The sequence below is a fragment of the Oryx dammah genome, unplaced genomic scaffold (genome assembly GCF_014754425.2).
Source record: "Oryx dammah isolate SB20612 unplaced genomic scaffold, SCBI_Odam_1.1 HiC_scaffold_22, whole genome shotgun sequence".
NCBI classification, from domain to species: domain Eukaryota; kingdom Metazoa; phylum Chordata; class Mammalia; order Artiodactyla; family Bovidae; genus Oryx; species Oryx dammah.
Window position 1 is genome coordinate 5,891,195 of NW_024070206.1, and position 16,187 is coordinate 5,907,381.

Genomic DNA, 16,187 nt, shown 5'->3' on the forward strand with positions numbered 1-16,187 from the left:
GAATAAAGAATGGATTAAATAAATTATCATAGCCCACTATAACTTTTCTTCAGTGCACTTCTGACCTAGCAGCATGATTGCAATGTCTTTTTTTTTAATACTCATTTATTTATTTGGTTGTGTTGGGTGTTAGCCACACAGTGAGGCTCATGGCTTAGTTGCCCCACGACATGTGTAATCTTCTTGTACCAGGGATCGAACCAGCATTCCCTGCTTTGCAAGGTGGAGTCCTTACCACGGGGCCACCAGGGAAGTCTGACTGCAAAGATTTTACAAAAACTATTTCAGAATTTCACCAATTTTTCCCAAGACCTTTCCTAATCCATTAATATTATACTCCTTTGAAAGAATTTTCAGTCAAAATCCTTGCTAATTTTCTCTTTTCCCATAGGACACTGGTCTAAATCTACCAGATGATTCTTAAGCATTCACAATTCCAACCTCTACTTAGAAAGGATCTGCCTCGTATTTGCACTTGCATACTATCAGATCAATATCTAACAAGTTGGTATCCACAATTATTATAATAAAATGGGCAGAAACAGATGCTAGTGTTAAATAGAGTAGAATTTTCAATTAAGGATTAACTTTAGAAGGGGTCAGTCCGTTGGTGAATATTTCTATATTTACATAATTTTTCGCTTAAAAACAAAAAAACTCCGAACTATAAGGATTCAGAAAATGAATGAGCAGAACTTAAGGATCCCTGTTTTCACCTGAAGGTCAATGATTCACTTTTGTTGAGGTAGTAGCAAGCAGAACTGTGAGTCTTGGTACTTCCCTACACATACATGAATAGCTCTGTAGCAAAGCGTGAGCTCTTACGTGATATGACGTGGTCCATGTACTGAGGTAAGTAAGGAGCCCAGGTATCAATGGCCTCCTTCCGTCCCGCCTGCTCAATTCTTCTCAGTTCGGCTAGAAGCAGGGCCTGTGCAGCTTCTCTGACCTAAAACCACAGACCCAAGTGCAAAAAAAGGAAGCAGATCAGTGGGTGAGGTGTGTCAACATCAGCAGGTTCATAATGAAAGAAAGCTAGAAAATACACGAACCACATTTATTTACATGGGAAACACTACACTGAAGTATGTTGTAGTGCTAATAAAGTTGAATAAATTGGAATCAAGCAAATCAAAGATATTTCAATTAATTATCTCACTTAAATACGCTTTTAACACAGGATATATGTATAGGTAAGGCTGAGTCCCTTTGCTGTACATGAAACTATCACAACATTGTTAACTGGCTATATCTCATCAAAAAAAAAAAAGTTAAAAAAAAAATGCTACTGCTAAGTCACTTCAGTCGTGTCCGACTCTGTGCAACCTCATAGACGGCAGCCCACCAGGCTCCCGTCCCTAGAATTCTCCAGTCAAGAACACTGCAGTGGGTTGCCATTTCCTTCTCTAATGCATGAAAGTGAAAGTGAAGTTGCTCAGTCGTGTCCGACTCTTAGCAACCCCATGGACTGCAGCCTACCAGGCTCCTCTGTCCATGGGATTTTCCAGGCAAGAATACTGGAGTGGGGAAATACCTTAACATTAATAGAACAATGTTTGAACACTTAATCAGTTTTGTCTTAAAACTTCATTTTCTGAAGCTTGCACAAAAATATTCTTGTACTTTTAATTTGGCATTTTCAATTTTTTTAATTTCCATATAAACATTGTTTTAAAAAATCAGTTAGAAATATTAACTGTTGAAGAAATGTAACCTTGTCTAGTGGATTTCTTTCTATTATAATGCTAAACAGGTACTATTTACACAAACAAACATGTATGTTTCACACAATTGTCTAGTGGATATCTTTTATAATGCTAAATAGGTATTGTTTACACAAACAAACATGTATGTTTCACACAATTCACATATACCTAAGACAGGCTTAAACAATATGCTTTTAACAAGCAAGGAAATAAATTCCTGTGAAATGGCATTAGCTCTATAAAAGGAAACTATTTTTCAAAGTTGTATTATCTCAATTTTTCTTTCAATGTGGCAAACACTTTTACTTCACAGTTTGACTTTGGTTTTGCTTTATTTTGGCCAAAGTGTCACAGGCATTGGTTCAGTGACACCAGGCAACTGCCAGGTTATGTACCAATCAACTCATTAACTATTCACAACTGAAAAGATAACTCAGTAGGGTCTGTTAAGAATTAAAATAAAAATTGGTTTTCATTATAACTAACTTCACAAGTGAATTCAAACACCATTTAAATGCAAAACTGAAATTTTCAGTATGCTGCAATTCTACTTGGAGGTGAGGGAACGGAGATCAGGAAAGAGACAAAAATCCTGACTGGCATAAACTGCTACAGCTGTATTCAAATGCTATAAGAAGCAAAATCCCTATAAAACATTTCCAAGTCTCTGGTGATATGATATTCTGAGCCATATCTAATATCATATAAGTCTATTAATACAAAATTACAGCTACCATTTACTGAGCGCCTACCCATGTGTCAAGCTCTGTCCTTAACTGTTCTACTTGCATTATCTTATTTGATCCTGACAGCAATCCCGTGAGGAATAGATTATTATCCCTACTTTACAAATGAGCTTCAAATAGGTTAAGTAAATCGCCCAGGGTCACAAAGTTAATAATTGGCAGAACTGATACTTAAACCCAGGTGTCTTCTAATTTCAGAGACCTTCCCCTTCTCTTATAACACAGGACCTTCCAATGGACTGTGGTTATTCATTTAGAATTTGATGGATGTGATTCTATTAGTACCTGAAACTGTGATTTGTGGAGAGGTGGATTATATGTAGTATGTCTGTGTGCATATATGTGTATGATCTATATGGAAATCAACACTTAAGAAATTGTTCCACAAGTATATAAAAGTTTTATCAAATATTCACTGGATTAAAAAAAAGGAAGCAGGCAAACTGAAACATTCCTTTTTAGAATCACTGGATCCATATTTTCTATCACATAACAAACAGGTGACAAGAAGCCAGATAAACAACATTTTTGCTTCAAATTTATACTTGTCCAGTGCCTTTTAAATGTTTTCATTTTCTATCCATATCACCACAACATTACCTCCAAGCATCGATCTTGCCATCTCCGAGCCAGCATCTCTAGAAGCGGGGGCCTGAACTTGTCCAATCCCAGCAGATCTGGCAGCATAACGCAATGCATGGCAGCCAACTGACTCCATCCTGTTAAAATGTAACCAATTACAAACACTTGCATATTTCTTAGTTCACATATTTTTCTATATGCAAGTATACCAAACCTAAACCAAAAAGGGCAGACCTGCTCGATTATGATTTCAATTTATTATTAGATATTTTGTGCAAACACATAACAAATGCATCTCACCTTTAAATCTATATCATCTCTAATTACAGCTCTAAGAACTCTCAAAGTTTAAAAAAAAAAAAATAAATTTCCACGGTAAGTAAAGTAAAAAGTGAAAGTGAAGTCGCTCAGTCGTGCCCGACTCTTAGTGAACCCATGGACTGTAGCCCACCAGGCTCCTCCATCCATGGGATTTTCCAGGCAAGAGTACTGGAGTAGGGTGCCATTGCCTTCTCCAAAGTGTATACAAACTCCACAAGAAAAACACCTTTGTAAACAGCCTCGCTAAAATAAGACATTCTGTTCAGGTTTAGAGCTGAGCTAGAGCTCTAGTTCTGAACCTACAGACAGTTAAAAGGGCATTCAGACAGACAGCCACAGATAGGTTTGTGTCACTTAAGGCCTGGCCATCTGGTGCTACCATTCTATCAGTCAACAGAGATGTCTTCCCTTCTCTGTTAGAAGGGCTTTAGTTAAGGTACTTATTGATCCCTTTCCTTACAAAATGAATCAGAAGTTTAGCCACAGTGGTAACTGAAGTAAGTTACACCAATTTTGAGAGGAAAAAATGAATTCCTATATCCTCCAAGAATAAAACTTAATCTAAAATTTATAAAATTTTAAGTATCATCAACACTAACCTATGGGAGTAAAAGTCATCTTTTCCAAAATTCTATTCTATAATATGGAAATTGACACAGAAACAATGGAAACCACTACCGTATTTAAAAGTACTAGTATCCAGACATTCTCAAACAATCATTTCCACCCTATTTTAAAGGTGCCCATATTACAAGGAGAGTTATCTGTAAATATAGAATTTTAGCAAATCAGTGTTTTGAAATAATCTAAGCTATAGTATTCTTAAATTGCAACAACAAAAGCCATAAAATTCAAAATGATTATGGGATTGTTAAAAAGGGGGTGAAAAATGCAAGAAAGAGACAGGATCGAGGGGAGGTGGGAAGGCACCTATGTAAACATGAATCCTTTCAGTAAGGAAATTCTCAACAACCGAGAATATATACTTATATTAATTAAAGGTGATAAACACATACATTTTAGATTACAATTAATTTTCAACAGAGGAATATATATACACACATATGCATACATAGGTGTATATATATAAAAAAATAACTACCTAAGCTTCTAAGTTCAATATCTCATGAAGGTATTAAGTATATTGATGAACCAAACTTTAATATGAAGATGATTCTCACCATGGTCCAAAGTCAGTAGCTTATTTTTGAATTAACAAGTCTCTACCTTTTACAACAGCTTAACAAATATGACCCTAATTATTGTTGCTAAAATCCAGCCTTCACATACAACCTTAGTACAGGTCTATGATGGGGAAACAAAACAAACAACAACAAAAAAAGAGTTCTACTTTTAAGTTTCCATGCTTTTTTCCCAAAAAATGGTGCTTAGAACACGGATTCTGTACCTTGTAGATACTGTATCTTTCCTTCCGTTTGAATAGACTAGTATTATTACTTTTACTGAAGAGTCAGAATCATCCTGGGTTACATATGAGATTCTGTAAATTTATTCGTTGTTATATCATACAAACTGGTGAAGATTGAGCCCAGAATGAAGAGAGAGGATATAACTCAGAGCTCACAAATTCCACCAAGCTTCCAATTAGTATAAACGATCCTACATGGCTCTTGGGGAATAAATATTTGTGGATTACATTCACATTCTCAGAGCTCCAAAAATACTTTCTTTCCCCTCTAACCAGGGCACATGCTGTGTACAGAGAACAAAGTCTGTCTGGCACTGAGTAATAATACAAGGAAAATAAAATAATTAGCTCTAACACCAGACACCACAGGGCAAACCCCATCATGGAGACCAATCCCCTTCTTCATGCCTAACTTCATATCAAAGATTAGCGTCTTTGCACTTCTTTAACAGCACTCTAGATTACAGGAAACACAGCTTCTACCAGCCAGGAATCACATTACCTTTCTATAACAGACCCTTATTGGCATTAGCGAAACAAGTTAGAAAATGGAAACTTAGGATCTCATACATAACAAAGCAGATGAATGTATAAACTCGGTAAAAAGGACATGTCGTATTAGAATAAAGCATAGAATTAGAAGAAAGTTGTTAGAAAGTTGAGAGAGAATACCTTCATTTACTAAGAAACAGGTATGTAAAGCAGGAGTGGAAGCAGGGTCAGAGCCAGACTGATCAGCCTCAGACCGAGCGGAAACGACAGGTGCAGCCACTTGCAGAGGAAAACAGAAGAAATAAAGAGGAGAGAATTGAGATACAACGGTTTCTGGAAAAAAGCTCAGTATTAGTGAAGAATTAAAAACAAAATGGGCAAAATATAATAAATGTAGAACTGAAAATGATGTTTTAAACAGAAAGGTATGATTATTAAGGATCATGGCAGTAAAATGATATATTTTATTGAATAGCAATCACAGCGTAATTCAAACCAAAAGCTATTTATAGTTGAATGATGTGTCACCTAATACAAAAAACAGTTCTAAAATAACTAAGGCTACAAGAGAAAATGACGACAGACATATTAAGAATCGTCAAAAATGTAATTCAATTTTTAAAATGTATCACATAAGGAAAAATTTATTTTGGTTTACATATTGTCAATTATATTTTTTCTAATAATTTATTTTCTAAAGCTATGTCTAAACTATTTTTTAATCTCTCAAACCAACATTCACTGCACTTAATATGTAAAAACTCAATTTAAATGATACCAACTTGTAAACTATAGCAATTTTAAGTCAAATATGCCTAACTCTTATTGGAAGACTCCTAACATAGCTCCACTCTTCAGAGTTTAAAAAATATGATATGAATGCTTTTTATTCTAAAATGTTATCATCTTTATAGAATAGATGCAACAACCCCTACCCACCCCAAAAAAGTTACGCTACCAGGAAAAGGTTCAGCTTAAATTATCACATGAAAAGCAAAAGGACCGTATGGCACACACATTCTACAACTGGAGGTCAATGTTAAGATTTAGAGGTCACCATTTGACACTTCCTTCCTATGGAGAAATTACCATATGTCATGCACAAGCATCTTCAAATTAATCCCTCTCCTTTCTTCTGTCATTGAACAGCAATAGGTTTGGGCTCCTGAACAGATTAAACATTGTCTGCTGAATGATATGTTTGCTTTTCATGCAGTGAAGTTCTTTTGTAACTACAGGACAGCTGCATGAAAACAACTTTTCGTAATTTCCACACGAATGCATCATAATGTCAATCAGGCACGTGTGAGGTAAACAGGAGAATCAAAGTATGTGAGCAGAAATAAAAAATAGAAAATCCAACTCTATAAGCCCCAGGAAGTCCCTGTTGCATACATGAAAGTTTTATCTGGGAAATTATTTTTATTATAATAGATCTGTTTTCTATTCCTTATGAAATTCCAAGTATCTTATCATTTATGCTTATGAAAGGACTAGAATTACTCTCAACTGTATATTTCATAGAGCTTCCCTGTGGCTCAGCTGGTCAAGAATCCACCTGCAATAAAATCTAAGAATTCCATTTTAATCTTGGAAGGATATCCCCAATATTTCTATATATTCTACTGAATAGTTTTTCATTTTTAAAAGCAATTACAAATTCAGTAATTACGGCCTACAAATTATTCACTTCCCCATGCAAAAAGCTGGTAAGTCTTTGGCAGCAAGGAGTAATTTCTAGGTGTTAGCTTTCACGCCGCCAAAATTGTTGAGCAAGTTCCTCTGGTGGTTTCCAACAGATGAGGCTTTTCAATAATCACACTTTAAATAAAGGAGAAATAATTGTTATCCCTGAAAAGACTGTATTAACTTCATCTGACTTTATCATTAATTCTGAAAGGACACTGGAATGGGAAGGTGAGAAAATTCAAAACAAATAAACCAAAGTTTAGGACTGAGTGATCATCCCCCTAGCTAATCATTCCCCTAACTTCAAATAAGAAGTAGGATTAAACTAGAATGTTTTCCCTAAATCACAAGCCTAAAGGAAACTAGAAATGCTACTGGCAAACTGCTAGAATATATCTTAACAGAATAATGCTCAATGTATATAACTTTACTTTTAATAAGAGAAATAAACAAATGCTCTGAGTATGATAATTTTGGAGTCCTGTTTAAGTGATACTGCATATAGAGAAAGCCATTTACACTTTCCTTTAATAAATTCTGTGGACACTGAAAATTAAAAAGCAACTGTAATAGAAATCAAGGAATCAGAATTACTATGCTTTAAAAATCTCTGCATCATCATCAAAAAATACTCTATTCAGACTAGCTCATAACTGAAACTACAGAATCTAGAACTGTTTTCACAATTCACTGAGAATATTGAAATTAAACTCTATTAGGGCTTTAAAAACTGTTCACATATAGAAAAACCAGCAATAGAAATTAGAATAAATAAGTACCACTACCACAATAAAAAGCTCAAGATTTAACGACATATAATAAACTTGAATAAGTTATGTATGGCACTGAATATCAAAAATTTGCACCATAAAACATAAGCAAGCAATTAATTTCTTGGAAAAGCTGCCCTGTCAACTACAATTTGCTTCTCTTATTAAGGACCAGTAAAATACAAGGAAAAAAGTCACAGCACGGCCTGAAAATGGCAACAGAACTGACACAAGTTCTCTTTTTGTGCCTGGGAAAGTTAAGTCTTGTTGCAGCTAAGAGCCTCTTCACAAACGCTTACTCTCACGTGAAAAGACAGATGAAGGTAAGCGCGTGACAACACGCATGCGCACACACAGGCTGGGCGCGCCCTTTACACGGCGTGTACATAAGTACTCACTATGCCAACAGCCACGGTTTCTGTTTCTCAACAGGTCCACTCGAGTCTTGGTTTGAAATCTAAGCTCCCTCTTTCCCAACCGCCATTGTGGTATTAAAAGTCTACGTAGCAGAGAAAGTGGACACGCTTTGGGCAGCGAGTGCTCTCTGTATGTTGCTCTAAATCTCATTACCCGCCAGCAGATGGGCATAAACAGCCCTCTCAGGACGATCTTCAGGAGAATGAAAAGAAAGCGGAAAAGGTGCAGAAAACCACATGCAATGCGAAAAGAGAAAATTTCCAAAGCTAAACACTAAAATTACAAAGAAAATTATTTAACAGTAAATCACTTTATCTAAAGCAGTGCTGCCTGAGAATCATGAAGCTTTGAGAAAAAGCGAAGAAAACATGCTGCTCTTGCTGCTTAATCACTAAGTCGTGTCCAGATCTTCCCCAACCCCACGGACTAGCCCACCAGGCTCCTCTGTCCATGGGATTTCCCAGGCAAGAATACTGGAGTGGGTTGCCATTTCCTCCTCCAGGGGATCCTCCCAACCCAGGGACTGAACCCATGTTTTACCACTGAGCCACCTGGGAAGCCAGAAGAAAACATGAAAAAATTAGAAATGAGAAAATAGAGTCAATTACCACGTACTTAACAGAAAGGCCTTCCATAGTGGGTATGCTATATAATATAGAGATCTTAGAGCAACATCTGCCTTTTTATAAACTTCTCTTATGTCTACACTTTTATCTTCGGTAGGCAGGAGTTCTTGTCGTCTTCTAAATCAACATGAAGCATTAGGATAAATCATTAATCAAACACCATAAGGAAAAAAAAAAAAAGGATATCCTTAAAACACTGTACAAGAGCACAAATAGCTGAAGGCTCCAAGGGAACACAAAGCTCCAGTCAGTAGAAAGGATAAGGACCTAAAGCGGAATGAGTAAATAACCCAAGATGGTAGTCAGACAGACACGTGTCAAGGCAAAATACAGAAGTGCTGTGACGCTGCTTAGCCTCTAGATCACCACTGGATTATATCAGAATGGGAGTAAGTTCAGAGGGAGGGGTAGTTTTACGTTGGCATACGACTTCAACCAGAGTCAAAAACAAAACAAGACAACCTTCTGTAAAAGGTCTCCTCCATTACTAACGTACAAAATAAATAAATGAGCAAGACAGAAACCAAGCAGAGAGAGTTCATTATAGTGAAAGATAAAATTATAATGTAAACACTAACTTGAATTAGATATATGAAGGCTATTAAAATCTTCTTTCATTTGATTAATGTAATCAGCACTTATCCCATGCCAGGTACTGGGCTAAGCTTACAAAAAACTTAGAAAGATTAGACCAAGATGTTGCTCTCAAAGTAGAGTCTGGAGGAAAAGCAAATAAGCAGTCAAGTAAAATCGTATATGTAGATCTCCTCCACCACATATAAACTCCTTGAAGGTGGGGATCTCGTGTCAACCCTTATAGCCTCAGCTCCCAGTGACTGACACATTGACTCTAGAAGCATAAGGAGTAGGTATTTACAGATTCATTCATTCAACAAATATTTACTGAACTCTTTTTATGTATCAGCCACTATGTGAGGCGCTTATGATAGATAAATCATTGAACAAAAAAGAAAAAATGTCCCTGACCTCTGAGTTTCCAAAGCAGACTCAAATTAAAGAGTTTCTGCAATTAAACTGTAGCTGCAGCACTTTTTTTTAAAGGTACAAACGTTTAAACGCCAAGTTTTAAGGGTTTCACAGGTCAGTTCGTTAGCCTAATATATAATATTTACTCCAAGGTTTTTGCTGTAGATGCTGGAAAAGGATGGTAACTATTGATTATAACTAAACAACAACTACCTGTTCTAAGTTTAGAAAACCTAAAGTGAATACACTTCTGAAAAACAAAATTGCAAACAATGTACCATAACTTTAGATCTTTCTGTTTGTTTTAGTTTTTTAATTTATTTGGCTGCATCAGGTCTTAGTTGCAGCACACGGGCTTATCTGGAATCTTCCTGGACCAGGGATCAACCCCATTTCGATCCCTGAATTATAAGTTAGATTCTTTTAACACTGAGCAACTAGGGAAGTCTGAGCATAACTTTAAACCTTTAAGTTGCCTAGACTTGCCTCTACCCCTACCCTTGAGTAGAGATGTAACTATTAACATAAAGAAAGGGTCACAATCGAGATAAGCACTAGAGATGCAGACCAAAGACTTTTGCCAAGAGATTACTGAGTTGATAAAGAGAAGTACAATGTGTCAGAACACAGAAAAGCCTAAAGCCATGGGCAGATTCAGGAAGGTGTGACCCCAAACAAAAATTCAGTTGTTTGACATCTCTGATCCCTTTCTCAAGTGGATGTTTTATAAACTGCAAAATCAAGTATCTAATAAATACTACATCAAAAAGTACATGACTGTCAGTAAATGTTAATTATTGGAAAACACTGAATTAACAAGCAAACTACTAGACAAAATAAACTTTTTGTGAAGAAATTATTTGCCCATGGCATACCCTGATACTGTTTATGAGAAATTAGGTTAGCAAAACTCTTTATATCATCTTTATTTTCAGACCCAAATTCCCTTTATTCCATATAGATTATTTTGGAGCTGAACAAGTATTAAGCAACATAAAGTAACAGTTTATCAAAAAGAAGCATATTCCTGTTTGCAATCCAACTTGAAAATAGAGTGTGAGTCAGTGTGGCTACAGGAGTCGGTGGGTAGGAGGGGCACATAAGGAAAGAGGAAAAATGTTTAAAAGAAAACCAAAGTAAAAGGAGTCAGAGTAGAATGATGAGACTATATAAAACTCTGCTGCAGAGCAGTCAAAGTATCAAAGCCCTTTATCTCTACCACCACTTTGTAATATATATTGGTTATTTATGTTTGTGGGTTATCTTCCAGAGGGACACAAACTATTCAAGACAATATACATCAGACTAATCTCTCTATACACCAAATAGAGTTGTTTGGAAAAAAAAGTGCCTAACAAATATTTATTAAAGAAATATTACATTTCAATATTCAAATAGAAAGTGAGTTTTATAATGCCATCCTAAAGCATTTTACGATGCAACTTTCAGTACAGATTGTTAACCTCCATTCACCTTATAAGACAACCCATCTGTGCTCCTCCAAATGGAAATTTCTAAATCAATCATCTTAAGTAAATGCTGTAAAAAAGACAATTTTTAGTATCTTCTTCACAAAACTTTAGTTCTTCTCTCAAAACTCAAGACTTTTCTGAGAGGAGCAACATGAAAGCATTCCAACTTTAAAATCCTCATACTATCCAGGTGGGTGAATTCAATACCACAATGTGGAGAAGTATATAAAATGCATCATTAATCAAAAGAAGTAACAATTCGAAAGGTTTATGCACCCAATAAAGAGAGCTTCAAAATATATCAAGCAAAACCTGATAGAAATGCAAGGAGGAATAAACAAATCCACAACTGCCTCAGACTTCAATACCTTATCTGAAGAACAGAGTCAGGTAGACAGAAAAATCAGCTAACGTATGCTCAACTTGAACACTCTCAAACAACATGACCTGACATTTTTACGAAACAATCCACCCAACAGAGCAGAACACACAGTATTCTGAAGTACATGCAGTATACTGACCAAGACAGACCGCAATTAGGGCCATGGAACAAGCCTTAATATCCAAAGAATTTAAACCATACAAAGTAAGTTATCTGACCATAAATTAGCAATCAAGAGCAGAAAGATCTTTGGAAAGTTCTCAAACGTTCAGCAGTTCAGTTCAGTTCAGTCGCTCAGTCATGTCCAACTCTTTGCGACCCCATGAATCGCAGCACGCCAGGCCTCCCTGTCCATCACCATCTCCCGGAGTTCACTCAGACTCACGTCCATCGAGTCAGTGATGCCATCCAGCCATCTCATCCTCTGTCGTCCCATTCTCTTCCTGCCCCTAGTCCCTCCCAGCATCAGAGTCTTTTCCAATAAGTCAACTCTTTGCATGAGGTGGCCAAAGAACTGGAGTTTCAGCTTTAGCATCATTCCTTCCAAAGAACACCCAGGACTGATCTCCTTTAGAATGGACTGGTTGGATCTCCTTGCAGTCCAAGGGACTCTCAAGAGTCTTTTCCAACACCACACAGTTCAAAAGCTTCAATTCTTCGGCGCTCAGCTTTCTTCACAGTCCAACTCTCACATCCACACATGACCACAGGAAAAACCATAGCCTTGACTAGACGGACCTTTGTTGGCAAAGTTATGTCTCTGCTTTTCAATATGCTATCTAGGTTGCTCATAACTTTTCTTCCAACGGGTAAGCGTCTTTTAATTTCATGGCTGTAGTCACCATCTGCAGTGATTTCGGAGCCCCCCAAAATAAAGTCTGATACTGTTTCCACTGTTTCCCCATCTATTTACCATGAAGTGATGGGACCAGATGCCATGATCTTCGTTTTCTGAATGTTCATAAATTTAACAATAAATTACCCATGGGTAAAAGTGGAAAAAAAAAAAGAAAACTTAAAAGGAAAACATACTGAAATATGTGTGACGCATCTAAAGTAGTGCTTGGGGGTAAATGAACAGTGCTGACTGCCTACATCAGAAAAGAAGCTCTGTATCAACAACCTCAGGCTCTACTTAAACTAAAAATTACAAGTAAATTTAAAGCAAAAGAAATGAAATCATAGCAAGTAAAGCAAACACAAATGAAATAAAAAACAGAAAAACAATAAAAACTGAAGAACCAAAAGCTGATTAAGAACTATAAAACTGCTAAGTTACTAGACAGACTAATCAGGGAGAAAAGGAGAAAAAAAACACAAATTATGAATAGAGGATGCCATTTCAAATCCTACAGATATGACATTGAAAGGAAAATAAGAGAATGTTAAATAACTTTGGGCCAATAAACGTGACACAAACTTCCTATGTTAGAACCAGACAAAGAACAACGGATGGTTCAAAACTAGGAAAGGAGTATGTCAAGGCTGTATATTGTCACCCTGCTTATTTAACTTATGTGCAGAGTACATCATGCAAGACGCCAGGCTGGATGACTCACAAGCTGGAATCAAGATTGACAGGAAAAATATCAACAATCTCAGATATGCAGATAATACCACTCTACAGGCAGAAAGTGAAGAGGAACTAAAAAGCCTCTTGATGAAGGTTGAAAGAGGAGAGTGAAAAAGCTAGCTTAAAACTCAACATTCAAAAAACTAAGATCATGGCATCTGGTCCCATCACTTGATGGCAAATAGATGAGGAAAAGTGGAAACAGTGGAAGACTATTTCTTGGGCTCCAAAATCACCGTGGACAGTGACTGCAGCCATGAAATTAAAAGACACTTGCTCCTTGGAAGAAAAGCTATGACAAACCTAGACAGGTACTAAAAAGCAGAGACCTCACTTTGCTGCCAAGTCTGTCTAGTCAAGGCTATGGTGTTTCCAGTAGCCATGTATGGACGTGAGAGTTAGACCGTAAAGAAGGCTGAGCGCTCAAGAATTGATGCTTTCAAACTGTGGTGCTGGAGAAGACTCTTCAGAGTCCCCTTGACAGCAAGGAGATGAAACCAGTCCATCCTAAAGCAAATCAACCTTGAATATTCATTGGAAGGAGTGCTGCTGAAACTGAAGCTTCAATACTTTGACCACCTGATGTGAAGAGCCAATTCACTGGAAAAACCCTGATGCTGGGAAAGATTGAGGGCAGGAGGAGAAGGAGGAGACAGAGGTTGAGATGGTTGGATGGCATCACCAAATCAATGGACATGAATTTGAGTAAACTCCAGGAGATGATGAAGGACAGGGAAGCCTGGCATGCTCTAGTTCATGGGGTAGCAAAGAGTGGGACATGACTTAGTGATTGAACATCAACAACAATCATCAAAGTTCACCCAAGATGAATTTTAAAAAAAAATCCTAAATAGCTCTAAGCATTTAAATTTTTAGTTAAGAATCTTTCCATAAAGAAAACTCTAGGTCATTCTTTCACTGGTAAAATAGATCAAAGAAGTAAAAAAACAACACAACAGTATCGATTTTACACATGCCCATGCCCCCCCCCCAAATAGCACAGAGGATAATATCCTTTGTCATTCTGTGAGATCAGCACTATACTGTTACCAAAACTGAAGAAATAATTATTGAAATGAAAACTCTACACCCCAAATCCCTCATGACCATTAACATAAAAACTCTTAACAAAATTTTAGCAAATTATATCCAATAATCTATAAAAAGCATTATTTATCATGACCAAGTGTGACCTTCCCCAGGATTGCAAGGTTTTTTAAAAACTCAGAAGTCAATGTTTTTGTACTTATTAAGAAAATGAAAGAGAAAATTCATTTGATAATTTCAACAAATGCAGAAAAATCATGTGACAAAATCTAACATTCATTCATAATTTTAAAATCTCTGCAAACTAGGAACGGGAGGGAACTGTTCAGCTCAACTAAGAAAAACTTACAGCTAACATCCTACTTAATAGTAAAAGACTGAGTGTTTTATCCCTAAGACTGGGAATGAAGCAAGGATGTCAGTTCTACTTCAACATCTTTATGTTAACCCGTGCGATAAAGTAAGAAAAATAAAATGCATACCGATTAAAAACAAATAAAATTGTCTTTATTACAGACAACATGATTTTTGGCATACATTCTAAAAGAATAAGGGCTGAAAAATCAGTAAATAATCATCATTTTTTAAAAGTGTTTAAAATTAGTAATAACCAGGGCATCCCTGGTGAATCAGTGGTGAAGAATCTGCCTTGCAACGCAGTGGACACTGGTTCAATCCCTGGTCCAGGAGGATCCCACATGCCATGGAGTAACTACTAAGCCTGTGAACCATAACTACTGAGCCTGTGCTCTAGAGCCAGGGAGCCGAAACTACTGGGCCCACGTTGCACAACTCCTGAAGCCCGCACGCCTACAGCTCATGCTCCCAAGAGCAGCCACTGCAGTGAGAAGCCCACGCAGCGCCACTAGGGGGCAGCCCCCGCGCGCCACAAGCAGAGAAAAGTCTTCATGACTCAGTGAGGACTCAACACATCCAAAAATAGGCAAATTAATAATAAAAAAGAACCCAACATACACTGGTGATAAATACTTAGCAAAGGAATGCTGCTGCTGCTACTGCTGCTAAGTCGTTTCAGTCGTGTCTGACTGTGAAACCCCACAGACGGCAGCCCATCAGGCTCCCCCGAGCCTGGGATTCTCCAGGCAAGAACACTGGAGTGGGTTGCCATTTCCTTCTCCAATACATGAAAGTGAAGAGTGAAAGTGAAGTCGCTCAGTCGTGTCCGACTCTTAGCGACCTCATGGACTGCAGCCTACCAGGCTCCTCCGTCCATGGGATTTTCCAGGCAAGAGTACTGGAGTGGGGTGCCATTGTAGAGCTAATTTTTAAAGCTATCTATAAAAGCATATAGGAAATATCGTAATTACGGAAGCTTCAAAGCTCTCCCTTTGATACTGGGAATAAAGACGTTGCTCTGTATGATTTTCTGTATGTGATCAAAAGAACCTACAGAAACGTACTACCTTAATAGGTTGAATTTTGCAAGATGCTTTGATACACGGTCAATATACAAAAATCAACTGCATTGCTATATCAGAGGGACAGAAAATGAAGAAATTTATTATCAGTTACAAAAATATTTTTAAAATCTAATACCGAGGAATAAATCTAACAAAAGAAACATAAGACCTATACATAGGCTATCCGCTCCCCGCGCACAGGTCTGCGGGGCGGGGCGGCCTGCCGAAAGGCCCACCCCGGAGCGTTCCTGAAGGGCGTCTCGCAAAAAAAAAAAAAAAAGACCTATACATAGAAAACTATATACAAGAGTTATGATAGCTGAATAAAACCTAAGTAAATGTAGAGATATATCAAGTTGATAGATCAAAGGAGTGAATCCCATTAAGATAATAATTCTCCTATAAAATGATCTACAAATTCAATAAAACTGAAGTTAAATAGGTCTTTGTGACAACAATAAAAAGGTTCTAAAGTTTATACTGAAATTCAAAGGGACAAGAACAGCCAAGATATTATTTAAGAGTAA

General features: G+C 37.0%; 1 protein-coding gene across 2 annotated transcripts in view; it reads right to left on the reverse strand.

The window, feature by feature from the left end:
* Nucleotides 1-16,187, reverse strand: part of WDR7 (WD repeat domain 7) — a 357,442-nt gene that overhangs the window by 234,481 nt on the left and 106,774 nt on the right. The window contains exons 17-19 of one of the 2 annotated variants that reach the window (XM_040264319.1): nt 5,457-5,555; nt 3,053-3,171; nt 826-949 (exon numbers count right to left, since the gene is read on the reverse strand). In XM_040264319.1, the coding sequence (XP_040120253.1) occupies nt 826-949; nt 3,053-3,171; nt 5,457-5,555 (342 nt within the window). The remainder of the gene's footprint in view (nt 1-825; nt 950-3,052; nt 3,172-5,456; nt 5,556-16,187) is intronic. The other variant, XM_040264320.1, reaches the window with a different exon arrangement.